Genomic DNA, 16,274 nt, shown 5'->3' with positions numbered 1-16,274 from the left:
ATGGTACCAAAAATGGCCAACAGCAGAGAGTCGAAATGCATAAAAATGCTCGGATATCAAATTTCTCGGGAGGTTCCTGTAAACAAAGTAAATTAAAGGAGTCATGAAACGCTTTTCCAACTTTTTCCTGTTTAGCTTTCCTCCTCAACTCATAAATCGCACATTGTACCAAACAGTTCAAGACGACGGAAAGGGGGAGTCCCCTCTTGCTGGGAATCTCGCTTGTGTAGCCGGACACAGCCATTGTCCCCCTAGAAGATTAACCCGTCGTTCGAAATTCAGACAAGTTGCATTCCCCACCCCGTTCACCCCCAAGCTGACAGTGCTGTGGAACCTACATGCTCCCTGGGCCCGGCCACACTTTTGCCACGTGATCACGCTCTCTCGCGCATACCGACCTGCAGAGAATGGGGTCAGGTAATGAAAGGGAGGGGCTGATTGGTCCGCCAAGCGCTTAGCTTCCGCCACAATGTCAGCTTAGGGGTGAAGGGATTAAGTGAGGTCCGGTGCCGCGTCACGTGCGTTTGGGCCTGATGACGCGCTGCGGGGTCCGCGGATGTATCTCAGTGAAAAGGCAGAGAGCTTACGAAGGAAAGGAGGTACGAAATAGTACGCCGTGTTTTCAAAATGTTCGTACCAAAAGTCAGGCTTCTGACTTTCTACTTTTGTTATTTTGGCCCACTGAACGATCACTATTAGTAAAATCCCAATATAAATTGATTTATTCCAGTCCAAAATTCGTTTCATGGGCCTTTTAATGGCTTTGAAAAGAGAATTTGGCACGTTTCGGTCTGGGTAGGAATCGAACCCGACGCCGACTAAAGGTGACGAACCTGATGCTGACTAAAGGTGTGCCTAGTGCGTGTGTCAACCGACCACAAGGCAATGGTCCTCTCAATCGACCCCATCCCACCACCGCAACCGTCACGACACGAAGATTACACGCCAGACATGTATCCCTCTGATGACGAAGACATTGTCTGATGACAACCATGACAGACCTACCATTATGGAGGATTGCATAGCTTGAAATGAAATTCATCGTTCTGCAGCAAAATGGTCCAAACATTTCCGGTCTGGGGCCAATGTAGATACACACACAGACACGCCAAAACAGCAGATTTTAATGTATGTCGAAAACGTCGATTCGAAATTATTTCACCAAAGGGACTATAATGCTTTTGCATTCCCACACGTAAGCAGTCTGAAGTGTCTCTGCTGAATTTTTGCGCTATCAGCAACTAGACAAATCGCGCACCGAAAAAAAAAAATGCAGGATCACGCTGCAGTCACTGTGCAGCTTGGTTGAGCTGGTGTTGGCAAACGCACTAGCGCCGCAACACTGCACTTTTGGCACTGCTCAATTAGATCCATCGGATCTTAGCATTTGCAGCAGTCACCGTAACACCCCGGTGACTTCGAAGCAGAGTGCAGGCCTGCAGACGATCGATTGGGAGGATTTGTAACCGGGCCTTAGTGCCCGCAATTGTACGAAAACTTGTTGCAGAGAGCAACAAATTTACGTAGAGCATAGAAAATACTCTCTGGTTGTAGTAGTACTAGTGTGCACTGAAGAGCGCAATATAGAAGTCTGAAACTTGTAAATTCTCGGGCTGCCTCTGATTAACCACTTTGCTGGGGCATGCCCTATTCCCTCGGTTGGTTTGGCACGTAGTAAATGCCAAATGTTGATATCATCGCTGCCACTGTGGAACAAATTCTCCAGTCATGCAATGTGCATGTCTCGCCCAGTACCGTCATCAACACCGGTACACTGTCTCTTTTGAGGTGCTACTACCACTGCAGTTTTATTTAAAGAGTTTTTACATTGAATCTCTTTTTTAAGACCCTCTTCAGCCATAAAGCTGAGGGGTAGTTAATGGAGTTATCACCGGACAGAGGTTCTGAAAGTGTTTATTCAAACTTCCAGACAAAAATATCCAATAGTATACACATCAAGACAGCAGGAAACAAGACAACAATGAAACAAGTGGGGGAAAAAATATGCACCGGAGAGCTCGAACTTCGTAGCACAAATGCAAAAACAGCAGCAAAGAATAAATGTGCAAACTTAAAACTCTTTGGTAGTGCAGCTTTGCAAAAACGAGTGCTACCCACGTTTGAGAGCCAAGACTTCTCTTGCTCGTAACCCCACGTGATAATTGAACCCTTTGATCAGAAATCAGATTTAGCATGTTACACAAACACACATTCAAAACAGAGATACACACGCACAACCAAAAACCTTGTGGTGACTGGGCAGCTAATGGCTAGAGCCTTGTGCTGAGACTGAGACTTCCTGAGCAACCTCGAGGTCTTCTGAGACGACGTCTAGTCCAATAGGTGAATCTTAGGCGTCCTAAGGCACCTTGAGCTGAAATAGCAACGGTAAAATCTGAAGGATGAAGGTATCAAACTGTTTCAGGGGCTCCCCAAGAAAGCCTCCTTGATCGTCTTTGTCTCCAAGTGTTCTTCCAGTCTATAGGCGCAATTTTAGAGGATCTGAGTCATCTATTAATGCATAGCTATGTGCCAAACACTTCCTTTTGTGTGGGTTATTGCTTACAAGGCCCACAGGCTGCACTACTTTATTTACTGCAATGCCAAGACTACTAGGGGTTCCCTGGCTATCAGTCGAGAAAGGGCGGTGTTTCTGGAGATGAAAAAGAACCCTTGGTAATGTGCACTAAAAAGGTCAAGAAAGGCAGAGGTCACCGGCCTTGGAGAGGCACTAAAGTGTCACAATTCAATCCACGAGCTCTAAGCATCCTAAAAACATGAAATTACATTCATGTGCGGCCGATTTGCGTACTAAAAAACTTCCCGATACTTACCGTTGGCGCAGAACGACAGATGGCGCTACCGAACCTTGCTGAATGGGGCTGAACGACAAATGGCACTTGTAAGCCACTCGCAAGCAATGGGTTCCCGCGTGGACGAAAGGGACGGCCAGCAGCTCGTCCGCGTGGGACGAGCTGCCGACCAGTCTTGCGCATGAATGTAATTTGGTTCTTCTTAGGATGGTTAGAGCTCGTAGATTGAGTTACAGCCCTAAAACGAGGATCTCCAGAAGCACTTTAGTGTCCCTTTAAGATAACATCACTGAACATCACAACACATTGGAAAACGTCAAATTAAAAGCTGCGTGGAGGAGCCACATCAAAGGTGTAGTCATTGTGTAGAGTTGTGCACACAAGAACAGTTCTACATAATGCATTGTTTGCACGAATACTTCTACAGGAAAGGAACTTTCTAAAGCCATGCACTAGCTCAGAGGCCTTTTGCAACACTGCACCAAACTCTCAAAATTGAACACACTAGATGTGTTTAGGTTAGAAACTGCCATCGATGTCACACAATGCTGATTAAAGAACGTACTCGGGGAGCCTTCCTAGCAGCCGCTATCTTCGCAGCTATGATGCCTTCACTCAGCGATGGGCAGCGCTGTCGTCGTTCTCGTCGTGAGCAGCCATATTTTCTGAAACGTAACGAAACATTTTGACACTGCTGTCAGCCAGTTTTAGGGTATGTGTCTCGGTGCAAAGTCCCGTGCCCTGAATTTTTTCATACATGAAAGACAAGGTGTTCAGTGATGTGATTGGTCAGAATCCTTTTGGAGTAATCAAAAGTACATTTTGGAGCGGCAATTATAACTTTCGGAGCATAAGCACGCATTTCATTTCCCTTCATACCAATGCGAATAATGCGCTCAAATTCACGTGCTGGCCCGTCCAACTGCAAGCAGTGTCTACTTTGCTTCCCCACTTCTGTGCAAACTTTTGTTAGCATCAATTGCATTGCAGGTTTGATTCCCTCGAGCACGCAACAAATTGCTTAGTTGTGCGAAGATGCAACCAACATGGCAAGAAGGTGCTGGTTGATGGAGGACTGTATGAACTGCAATGCAATAGAAAAGTTTACAGCACCCCAAATTGATGTTTAGTTTAGATTTTAAAGATTCTGATAAAACTGCAATTCTTAAATTAGATGGAAAACAATGCTTCTGTGTTTGATTATGAACATCACTAACATTTTTTACACAAAACTTAATAATAATAAAAAAATCAGCATGTGAATGTAAAGGGGAGGGACACCACCTCCAAAAAAAATTTCTGCAAAAAAAAGTTCATTTTGAAAAATGCTATATTTACATCGATCAATGTCTTGAGAGTATTCCCAGAATGTTTCATTTATTTACACTGCATATTTTTTTTTCTTATAAATTATTTTCGATCCACCCATGCTAAAGAAAAAATAGAGGTTTGAGCACTTCAAACACTTTTTTTTTTCTCTGTTCCACCTTTTTGTCATAGATTTCACTTCAGGAAAACTAATGTTTGGTAACTAAACAAAAGGAAAGGCTCACTCATCGTTTTTCCTAACATTAATAGGCAATGAACTGTGGCATTGTCTTTTTTTTACTTCGTGGATGTCTTTTATAAAAGATGTCAAGATTTTTTCGACAACATAAAAGGCAAAACATTTTTTTGATTTTTTCAGCGCTATGTTGGCATAGAGTAAATTACTTTTTTAGAAATATTGTTTTCACATTTGCACTCTCCAGGCAATCTTCTGTGTATCTAGTGAAGAAAAATGTTGGGCGTTACATTATTTTCCTAGCCATAGCTTTCCCGAACAATGTCCGTGTGTTCTTGATGAAAAAGACTAATTTCTTTCACAATTTATGTGCACAGATCAAACTTGGCACTGCACTCTGTCTCAACTGCCTGTGTATACTGTAAATTTCATTAATATTAAGCCAAAGGTTCCAAAGTTTACCTTTTTGAGAAGTGTCCTCCCTTAAAAACAATCCCTACAAACTTGTTAAGGTTGTTCCCAAAAATCCATCCACTGCTCCAGCTAATTTAGTCATAATCAACATTACTGGAACATCTCATTTGGGAACCTGCCATAAACCCTGCTCCGAAAAAGTGGCACCGATCCATAAACACCAGAACCAAACTAAAGGCCATCGCAACGCCGCCATTTCTCTCGCAGCAGCCACTCGAGGAACTGCACGACTGTACTGGTTAGGGCAGGGGTTCTCAAACTGTATTGTCCCAGGGAGCCCCAGCAAGCCTCAAAAAGTTCTAAGGAACCCCCTCCCCCCCCCCCCTTTCTGCATTGTTGCCAACCGATAATACTGGGCAATTAAGGTGTTTAGATAGTGAACAAGAGTCGATTGCACTGACAGAATAAGACAAAATGGAGGACAGTGGACTACAGACATAATAAGAATGCAGAGGGGTTAACCTTGAGCATAATGTAAAATATATATATGTATATATTAGTGCAAAGGGTACGGTTGCTTTTTCTGCAACACTAACTCAATCTCAGTCCGTGGAAGGTTAAACTAAGGGGGGGAGACTGCAATTTGGGTGCTCGCAGAACCCATGAGGCCAGCTTGCGGAATTCCTGTGTTCCGGGGAAACCAGATCGAGAACCCCTAGGTTAGGGACGCATTCGATAGTGTCTGCTGCGACGGTTCTAGTTGGCTTTAATCGGCTATTTTGGCGCCGAAACATATACGGTGGAAAGGGTTTCAGGGATGCCAACCCCTGCATCCCAAGCGAACGCGCCACGAATTACAACCGAAGTTAGGACGCGCCCAGGTCCGGACACGCTACCTGAAGTCACCGGTGAGACATGGCTGTATAAAAACAATATTAATTGTGCCACAAAACCCTGTACACTAAAGTTTTATGCAAACATCATGCTGCTGTCATTTTTTACTAATCTCCAATAAAAGTTCCAACAGAAAGAGCTTTTTCCACTTATTTTTACACAAAAACATGCTTTCTCAAAGCTCAAGGTGACCACAGTAAAGAAAAAAGATTGAGCCCCCATCTTGGCATCTCGAACCTGAGTGTTTCGGTACTCTGGAAACATTGAGTGATCCAGCAGTAGCCGTATAAAGCCACTTTCATGTTTCAACTCGTGACTAAAGGGTGGCACTGTTATCATACTTGGCTCGGTCTCGGTGGATGCCAGCGACCCAGGTTTCAAGGACGAGTTTCCCAACTGAGTGTTTTAGAAACGCTGGTCATAATGCACTGTATTCATTGTGCCATCAAACAGATATGAATCCATATAAAGGTAATAACTAAACAAGAATGTTGACATAAAGAGTAAACCTCTAAAACAGTCCATACATATATTTTAGCAATACTCGAGTATTGCTAAAATATATGTATGCTCAGGGGGGGGGGGGGGGGGGGGGGGGGGGGAATTGGGTGTTATTTTTCAGGCTCGTAATCGGGGAGAAATCAGGTTTTCCGGAAACCAATCCAGAATTCGGGTTTTATCGGGTATTTATTAAGGGGAAATATGTGAAATAATTTTCTACTCAAATAATCGTCAACAAAGTCTATAATATAGGAATGATTCTCGAGCGCACAGGATCTTTTCACCTTCTCACCCATTCTGAAGTGAATCTTTGCCAAGGTTATGCAAACTAAAGAAGCTCTTGACAATCAAACGAGTGACCGAGGAAACACTTTTGAAACGGATCTGAAACTGTTTCCATTTTCCATAACTACGGCCGATTTCCAAAAACGAATCGGGTTTAACCCAATTTTTATAAAACCGGATCGGGGGGAGGCGAACAAAAATCGGGCAATATTGGGTTTTACGTGAAAACAAAGGACTTCACTTATATGATGGCTCCATCTGAGGCCACAAGCCAAAAGAATAGCTCACCCATCACGTTTGGTTCGGTCAAAGTTGAAGGGCAAACGCTCGAGCATGACTAGAGGATACCTGCCGAAAGCAAACAAGACATCCCGGTTATGCGCGCAGGGGACAAGCCTTTCACATTTTCGGCCCACCAGCATCAACAGACGAATCTGTACCTATATGCTGCGAGACACAAGCTACTCGTTTACATTTGCCCGTAGAAACCCCACATTTTCTAAAGATAACCTAGTTTTTCTTGTTCTCAACTCAAAATACAAGCATCAACTCACTGGTTGAGTTGCTGCTTCTGCACCACCTTCTTGGAGGCAGGACACGGGCGTTGAGATAGCCGCTTCAACACAACCTGAGGATGGCTAGGAAGGATTGAACTCATTTAGTTGCACAGACCGTTCAAATAAGCGCAGTATGCGACAATCGCGAGATATCGCAAAGTTCCCATCAAAGAGCTTGAGCTTGTGTCAGAAAAACATACCGATGGCTATATGGAAGCTTATGGAGATTCCTCAAGGTACAAGGAGACCCTGGGGGCAGTCGCTCTAGCAGCACAAATGGAGAACTGCACACAGATGCACAAACCATAATTGAGAGATTACCAAAGCACTTTATACACCTTTCCAAAAAACGCTCCTAGGCTGCCGCCGTGTTGCTGATGCGGCTGGTGCAACTCTCGTGCCCTCTGTCAGCTAGAAATTTTCTGCCACTCTCTTGGACTGTGAAGACCCGCTTAGCGCGGTTCTCTACCTACGTTTTAGCGGTTTCGCATTCAACGCTTTCTTGCCCCTCTTGAAAGTTTCCACTTAGGTGTTTTTATGCGTGCTGCATACCCTTTTTGTGTTATCTTCCATTGAGAGAAATAAGGCTGGTAAGTGCCTGCCATTCAAGTTTTTCTGCATTACATTCACGGGAAACGAAGGAGGTAAGAACGTCAAACGACCCTCGACGCGATTTTGCGAACATTGTTTTCCCCCCTCTTACAGATAATCCGCGTAGGATCCTCAGTCCTCTCCAAAAATAGTTGTCAGGGTTGGGGTGGGAAACGGGTCAGTCGCGTTCGTCCCGTTGCCTTGGTGCGGTTGTGAAAAAAAGGAAGCTCTCCCCAAAACACGCCCCAAAACGAAGTCATCTCGGATTCTGTCCGATCGTCAAGATGTGACTGTCGTCGACTGTGACAGTGTTATTTGAGATCTTTCTCAAATAAATTATTTTCGGATAACGCTGCATCGTGTGGCACATACAATATAGTGTTTGAATGTTAACACTTCCTCAATCGTATGTCCATGTCCTGTCCATCGGTAAACACGTTATTTGTAAGCGTGAAAAATGCATGCCTTTCGGCCCTCTTCTGTTGCAATTTATTTTTGACAGCAAAGCGCTTTGTCGTTTCACTTTGGCGCGTCCCGTGGCGCCGTCAAAAACTTATCGTAAGAAAAAGACACAAATAACTAGAACTATACATTCCAGTCGCATTCGTTCTGTCGCGCGCGCATACCCAACAAAAATAGTTTAGTTTTTTTTTGCTTCAAATGTTGTACAATGCTTTCTCAATGTCCTTGGGAAAATGCATGTACCGTGAGACAAAATATAGCGGGGAAAAAACAAGAATGTAGCCGCCAACAGCGTTTCAGCTTCAATAGCCTACGCAGGCTGCGCCTATTGAAATCACAGTCCCCTCGGTTAGGGTTAGGAGGGGCGCCGGTGAGAGTCTAGCCTCAAACTCGGTGACTGCCACTGGGCTCGAAGACGGTTTGTTGCCCGTGGGGTCGAGTGTTTTTTGGAAAGGTGTATACTCAATGAAAACATTTCCAAAGGGGAGCAACATGCAACTTATATGGGAGCAACATGCAACTTATATGGCATCCAAAGGGAACTTCAGGGAGCCATCGAGTTTTTCACTGCCAATATTAAGAATCTGAATGTTTAGGATATAAAGTCCCATGACAGAAAGGTAGTTTGCTACCCGTTTCAAAATTACACAATAAGGCACAGCTAAAAATTGGTAATTTGTAGCAAATTGCTTCGTGGCACAGGGGCAAGCTCCTATGAAACTAAACAGGTGCATTATTCTTAGTGTAGACAAGATTAGAAGTGGGTAAATGCAAAAAAGGATTTGCTGGTTTTGGAGGTGACAACCACCTGGTTTTGATCAAACATATCCAAGAAGCAAAATGCAAGATAAAATCATAATTTTAGACTGAAATTTCAGAACAATCTTTAGAAGCTGAAACTTGTAGCAACACAAGCGGTTGCAAGTGGACATTTTCAGGTCAGACCAGTTTACTCCGAAGCAGACTAGCTGGTTAGTGGCAAAAGGACACTGCTAAAATCCATTCACCTCTGAAATTTATGGGGCTGCAAAGTCGACTAGCGCGGACAAGACCATGCACCCAGGTTTACGACGTTCTTACGAGACTCGTAACACAAGGTCTGCACGCCCGCGTAGCCTTCGTGACAAGGGTTAGTGAAATGATCTTAGAATGAAATGACCCTTGGCATCGGAGCACTCTGTCCTCTCGAGAAGCGCACCTCCACTGGGCACCGGGCATTCCAGGATCGAGCCGCTCCAACAGCACAACAGCCGTCTTGAGTTTACTGCGAGGAAATAGATTTAAGGCTTGTCCACACACTTGCAACGGCTTAAGGCCGGTTCACACACTTGTGCTCGCTTACGACCGAGCTCTTGATATCTCTTACGAGGAGAACACACACTGGCACGCTGACGCCACCTATGAGGTGGTCCTGGAACTGCATTTCACTAGAGCGAAAGTTTTGCAGTTGCAAGTATTCCACGGCTACCTGGTAGATGGTGCCAGTGTGTTCTGTCATCAAAGATCACAACGGGTTGTAAGGCACTCGATTGTCAGTAGTCGTGAGCGTGTGAACCAGCCTTTATATATAAATGCAAACACGCAAAGCAAGCAAGTTCGTCAGCAGTGGCATTCAGTCGAAAGCCACTGTTTTGTTTATAATAAACTTTCTTGTTGTTTGTTGAAGTGAGTGCGACGCACATCTCTTTCCCTTACCAAGTTGCAAAAGCAAGCATCAATCGGAAGGCTTAACTGGACCAATACTAGTATTGGTCCAATCCAGGTCAGGTCAGGTCAGGTTAGCTTAGCATAGCTTAGGTAAGGTTAGGTTTGCTCAAATTAAACAAAGGAGGTCGCTGGCAACAGCATCATGGGTATATAGGTAGTGAGAGAAATAAATGAGTTATCCGAGTTTCAGACATTTCCCCCTCCTGTGTCTTTTTCTTCAATCTTAAGTTTCCTTTGTTCTTACTAGTCTCAGGTTTTACAAAATATAAATTGCTACATATGTACAGGTGCCGATTTTTCTCAATCATTTTACATTCAGGAGAAGTGAGCCTGGCAAGTATAGCCAACGTTCAAGTAAACAACGCTTGTGGGTGAACGACTCAAAGGCAGCAGTCATTGAGCCTTTTAAACCAAATTTGTCTATAAAATGTATAAAAATAAATTTTTTTATTGTTAAAGTAAACAATGCATTGCCGAACACCGGGTCTCCGGTCATAGCGTTAGCGGTCTATACCAGATCAAAAAGCTTCGGAACTTATCAGGTTCCCTGGAAAATTTTAATGGTAAAAGAGTGGCCGACAAAGTTCACAATTACATAGAGATGGATGGCCTCAGCTACTGGGAACAAGCCCTATTTTTCCATTGTAACTATAAGAAAACCACATTTTTAAATGAGGTATGGCAAGCTCTCAAAACGCTGGCCTCTGGTCTGGACGGCTAGCACTACATTTGGGTGGAGACCGAGCATTTGACAATGCATAGTTACTTCTTTTGTTATTCAAAACTATTTCCTCTTTTAATGAGCTGCTCCAAGCATGTTGATGTGACAGCAATATATTATTTTATTTTCAAATTCGGTATTCCCAGAAAAGCTTGCACAAGTATCTTTCTAGATACTTGCAGGCAGAAAACGGCCAACAAGGTTGGTAAATAATTGTTAGCCAACGAGTGATTCGGCCTTCGTCGGCAAAAAGCCAGCCTCAATGACCAATGTTGACCGTTGACCAACATTTTGCCAGATGTGTGTGTACATTTACAATAAACGGAAACACCACCTCGACATTTTATGAAACCTGTGATCATTGAGTGCAGTGACGAAGGTACATCCCTCTAAGGGTGTGTTCTCGTCCTTGAGACTTTTTTTTCCCTTCAAGCACAAAGCCGTCCTGAAGCAATGAACTGCCTCTATGTCGCATGAAACAAAACAAAAAAGACATGCCTCCCTTCTTTCTTCATGTTTCATATTTGGCAGAACCATGGACCTGCCAGCTTTTCAACCTATGGTCTTAGAAAGGGAGCTATCCTCCATTAATATAATGAAAATATACCGTAAAATCCCGAGAGATAAACAACCCCCATTTTTGGCTTGATTTGCTATATTTTCTTAAATACTGAAAGCTAGCCGACTCTTATAGTCAGTTACAGGTCAAGAAGGTAGCGGCAAATGCCCCTCAAAGGGAATCAGATATCCCTCCGCCACCTCCGCGTCCAATAGCGTCCCACCGTTTCCGTGACGTCGCGGCCAACGCGCGAGGAGGGTCTTGCCTTTCTGTACATATTTGCTTTATCTTTCGACTTTGACTTAGCATTGTGGAAGCCACGAGAGGGAGATTAGAGTTCTCCCCCATCGACGGAAACAAATGCGACTTTCGGGGATTAGCTTCCCCCCCGATGGATACAAAGGCTGCTTTCAGGGGCTCGGTTCCCTCTACGATGAATACAAAGGTCGCTTTCTTAAAAAGTGGGATCGGAGACAAGTTGGAATCTAGTGAAGCGGAACAAGGAGCGTTTCCAGTGAACTCTTCTTTCGACTGCGGAGAGATTTGAAACGGGCGCATCACACTTGTGGGAGGAGCTTCTCCTACCTTCTTGACTTGTAACCGACTATAGTAATAGTAGTGTTGGGATCTACTTTGCTTGCTTCTTTACATTTTCGCATTCCTGTTAACACAAGTTCTAGAAATCGTGGAGTGTTTTATCCAGATCACCCTAACTTGTCACCTGTATCACGAATTCAACATGTCCTTAAACCGAAGTATTGCGGCATTGATATTTTTTGTACAACTTTGCCCCATATGTTTTACACATGTGCATGATTTTAAAATCGGTTTGATTAAGGATGTATCTTTTGTAACGGAAATGTAAGTCTTACATTGTGCTTTACCGCAAAGGCCAACCGGCTGTTGGTAAGCGCGCAAATAAATATTGTATTGTATTGTAATGATGGCCTCGGCGTAAATGTTGCTAATTCGCTATAGTGGGACATAAGCGAACGTTGCTGACTGGGAAACACAGTCATCTTTGCTAAGTTGCCCCCCACCAGCATACCAAGCTTGGAAGGAGCACGACCTAAAAATAGCAATTCTTTAAAACTTTTCTCGATTGTACACTGAAAGTCAGCCCACCTCATATTTTCAGCCGATTTGCTCCTGATGTTAGGTGGGGCCTCTCTCGGGATTTTACGGTAAGTAACAATCAAAATAACAAAATTAATAAAAAAGTGCAGCAAATAGTTTTCGTTTTTCTGGTTGCGCCTTTTATGCGTGAATAAAGGAGTCAAAGTATGTGGTGGAGTCAAGACGGTTATCTTACCTTAGAGCTGTAAGTGCATACCCACTCAAGTTTTGTTATGTTCTAGAATTCAGTAACCAAACGTTTGGTGAAAAAGGGACCAGGGTATTAATTCTATTTCTGGTGATTCGACAGCAGCGTGAAAACAACTCAAAAACGAGAGTACATCATCTAAAAAGCACTGTAATGCTCCAAATTCGGTGAAGTAAAGTTCGATGAAACGGCGTCAAGCGATTCGATGAAACAGCGTTCCATGAATCAACGTTCGAAAAAATGTCCGATTATTCAATGAACCAGCAGCTGGTGAAGCTGCGTTCGATGAAATGTCCGCTACTCACTGAAGTTTTTAAAATTTCCCAAACCGGATTTTGAGAACTGACGGCGACAAAAGGCACGAAGGCGTTTGTGTATCTTGCCCCTTTGCATACGTGCGAGATGGCATACAAAAGAGGCGCAGCATGTTGTACCAGAATATTTTCCCAGCTTGTCTGTGGAGCTGGTGACGTGTCTTAATCACATTATATGGATGACTAACGGATTACGTGGCGTTACGACAGAAGGCACGAATTAGCAATGAGCACTAGCCTACGTAGGCACATTTCCCATCTAAGACGCTGTATCCAGCGCCATCAAAAGAATAGACTCCCGACAGCAGTTCTGCACAATAATTCGACGAGCACCGAGCGAGAAAGGAAGCCACTGAAGCGTTAAACGGATCAAAGCAGACAAAGAAAGAGAAGGAATTCTGGCAGACACTCATGCTGATTCAAAAACAATCCTAACCATTTCGCTGGGTGATAAAACGCACGCCGACGAGGTAAAAAAAAAAAAAAAGCTTAGCTTATGAACGCGCTCTCGTATTCCCGAGTTGAAAATCTGACGATTCGTTCAGAATTGCACTGGGGACGTAAAATTATCTTATTTTAGCAACTATTCAGGTTGTTTCTGTGTCGTGATCCTGGATCGCTTCTCCAATGGAACGATAGCCGGCCACCCGTCGGTATCGAGCAAGTGAAACTGCGCTGGAAGAGAATAAAAGAGAACACGAACCTCATGATGTCCGTCATAGTTCTTGAAACCTTAACGTTTTTGTACCTTGACGCAGCAATGTCCGGTTAAGCAGCAGGCAGAGGGTAAAATAAAACAACTGCAACTGCCAGCAACTGCTCCGAAACAAACGTCTCGTAGCTGATAGTTGTAGGGCTGTAGCTAGGTGTGTGGCTAGAGCAATGTGTAATGTTCCGCAGTAATGCGGAATTACACATTGCTCTTTAGCGGCCTTACGTGTTGGACGGTAGCTTGCGCCACGTACCGCACAAGCTTGTCCTTTGTTTATTGACGCCGTTTATTTCACAGGAGAGAATGCACTTACCTGGAAAAATGCCAGAAAGACCTGTGGAAACTGGGAAAACAACAACCAAAAACAAATGTTCAACGGCAAATCACGCTACATGAAAATGGCATGATTACATCTAAGGTTAACAGCTCAACCGCACCACAACTACCTACAACCACAGTATTCATTATATAAGCATCCGGCTTGGCATTCCTTGCCTTCGCGTGTTTCCACTCTCGTGATACGATACAATCTTTTCGAAGAAACAAAGCATTCACAACGTAAATAGCGCAAACAAGCCTTCATCGTTGCGAGGATCCATGTTTCAACGTGCGCCGAGAGCAGACGACGTGCGGCGGTATTTACGCTAGCAGTGTTTCAAACATCGGCCGCACGGTGGCGACTCTGTTCGACCTCGCGTCCGGCGTTGAACCACGCGAGTGCGCGAGTCGCGGTGAGTGAGGGGGTGTACTGCCCGTGCAAGCGGCGTGTATGAACAGTTCCGTAACTGAGCTAATCTAATAACGTTGCCACGGAGTAACTACTCACTCTACCCTCATCGATCGAGGGGTAACGTCGGATCAAATCGAGTAAATACGTCACGTGATCTGTACGCCGTCTGCTCGTCGTCTGCTTTCTGCGCCGACAGCCGTCAAAGCTGGTTTGCTCCGTTGACTTTGGTGGCAGACGTTCGAAATGACAAATAATGAGGAGCCGTCATTTATGTGTGGTTATTGCGATTTGCTGTTTTGAACGCGCAGGACTTGTCTGTGCACCACATCCAGTCCGTGCGCCTGTTTTCTGTCCGTTCTAAAATAAATTTTCTATTCAACCTAAGATAAGAATAAACGGAGACGCGCAGGCGACAACATCAACCTGCAAGGAATAGACCTTTTCCCAGAAGCGTTCTGCGCACGCGCAAGCGCCCGATGCCAAGCGGCGGAACTCAGAACGAAAAATCGAAGAAATTCGGAAGGAGGCTGTATATCAGCGAGCGGAAGACGTAACTGCAGTATATATATAATTGTGTTACACAAAAAAAGAACGTCGACGTAGCTCCCATTATCGATTGGTAGCGCAGGTAGGTCACTTCCTCGATTTTTAGTTCGTGCAGCCACCGCCTGGTGCCGTCGGTATGTGGAAAAGGTTCATTCCATTCTTGAATAGTTCGCGGAAAAAATGACTGGTGAAATGCATTATTCACAGCAGAAAACTCCTAATTGACAAATGATGTGATCTTTTTGTTCTTGATCCTCCGTGGTTGGAAGAAAGAAATGTATTTGTTCTTGTTACTTTTTAGGTTGTCGTTGACAATTAGGTATAAGTTGTCGATCCTTCCTTCCGATGTCTAATGTCGAAACACTCAATGTTGACATTCCGGGGGAGCTGACCGGGAGATATAGACCAACTGTAAGAGTTATGAATAAACCGAACCGCCTTTCTTTGTATTTTCTCCAATTTATTTTTATTTTTTTGAGTGTGTGTATCCCAAACAATTTCTGCATGTTCAAGAATGGGTCTTATAAGCAACTTATAAGCAAGCAACTTTGTTGATGGACTGAAGCGCCCCAGGAACCGTCTTCGAAAGTCGAGCTTCTGAAACGCGCGTTGTGATATATAATTAATGTGGTTGTTCCATCGCAGATCAGATAAGATGATGACTCCCAGGTATCTGAAAAATTCAACTTTCTGCAGTGGCACACCGTCTATGAAATAGGAAAAGAGAATGAGAAGATGATCCTCCTGACTAGAGATTTCGCTGTAAATTACACAATCATCGGCAAAAGGATTTACTTGAACTGGTATGTCAACTAAAACATCGTTAGTGAATATTAAAATTGGTCGGTGCATAGGTGTACTATGATGCATAAATTCAAGAGTCATTTGCCATTTTTTGAACCATGAATTTATTGTTGCCGGGGAGATGTCAATGAGAAGATGATCCTTATGACTAGAAATTTCGCTGTAAATTAGGCATTCATCGGCAAAAGGATTCATTTGAACTGGTATGTCACCTAAAATATCGTTAATGAATATTAAAATTTGTCGGTGCATAGGTGTACTATGCTGCATAAATTTCCGCAAAACTACGTGTGGGTGGCACGAGAAATAAAAAGGAAGGGGGGGGGGGGGGGCGGTGTAACACTTCGTCGAGTCACGCTTGAGAGTCGCGATCGTACTGCGTGTGGTCGTGTATCACTACTGCATGATGCACGTTAAAGACCCCATGGCTAGCGGTTTTACTGCACTGGCTAAATTGCTTATCTACAGCTGGGAGTCTCGTTGCCCGTTGAGGCGTGGCCGAGTGGTTACCGCACTTGGCTGTCGCGCGGAAGGCGAGGAAGTGCAATGCACATCAGATCCTGGCTCTAAAACCTCATTGAAAGAAACTAAAAACAAGGAGAAGAAAAAAAAAAAAAAAGAGAGAGAGAGCAAAATCTTCATCTCCCCCAACTCCTACCACCGAACAAAACCCCACCCACCCAACCACAAATATCTAAACCAAAAAAAAAGAAAAAAAGTGAAGGATTTTTTTTCCCCCCACGAAGTGTGATATAAATCCAAATTGGAAACTTGCGTATTTATTTTTTCGTTTCTTTACGCATTTGTAGAAGATAGTCTATAACCGACCTGTTCCT

At 44.0% G+C, this 16,274-nt stretch overlaps 1 protein-coding gene across 2 annotated transcripts; it reads right to left on the bottom strand.

Moving 5' to 3' along the window:
- Nucleotides 1–1,896: 1,896 nt before the first annotated feature.
- Nucleotides 1,897–13,484, bottom strand: LOC8042220. 2 transcript variants are annotated; one of them, XM_002415324.5, is made up of 7 exons: nt 13,350–13,484; nt 9,181–9,285; nt 7,169–7,252; nt 6,966–7,049; nt 6,700–6,759; nt 3,379–3,478; nt 1,897–2,374 (listed from the first exon to the last, which is right to left on the bottom strand). In XM_002415324.5, the coding sequence occupies exons 1-7, from the start codon at nt 13,364–13,366 to the stop codon at nt 2,360–2,362; spliced, it is 465 nt and encodes a 154-aa protein (XP_002415369.2). In that variant the 5' UTR covers nt 13,367–13,484; the 3' UTR covers nt 1,897–2,359. The 2 variants fall into 2 exon arrangements, with proteins under 2 accessions (XP_002415369.2, XP_029837799.2); XM_029981939.4 differs by lacking the exon at nt 6,700–6,759.
- Nucleotides 13,485–16,274: the final 2,790 nt, after the last annotated feature.

Source organism: Ixodes scapularis, unplaced genomic scaffold (assembly GCF_016920785.2).
Source record: "Ixodes scapularis isolate PalLabHiFi unplaced genomic scaffold, ASM1692078v2 PGA_scaffold5__190_contigs__length_132052651, whole genome shotgun sequence".
NCBI classification, from domain to species: domain Eukaryota; kingdom Metazoa; phylum Arthropoda; class Arachnida; order Ixodida; family Ixodidae; genus Ixodes; species Ixodes scapularis.
Note: the sequence above shows the minus strand (reverse complement) of the source record. Positions and strands in the feature narration are given on the sequence as shown.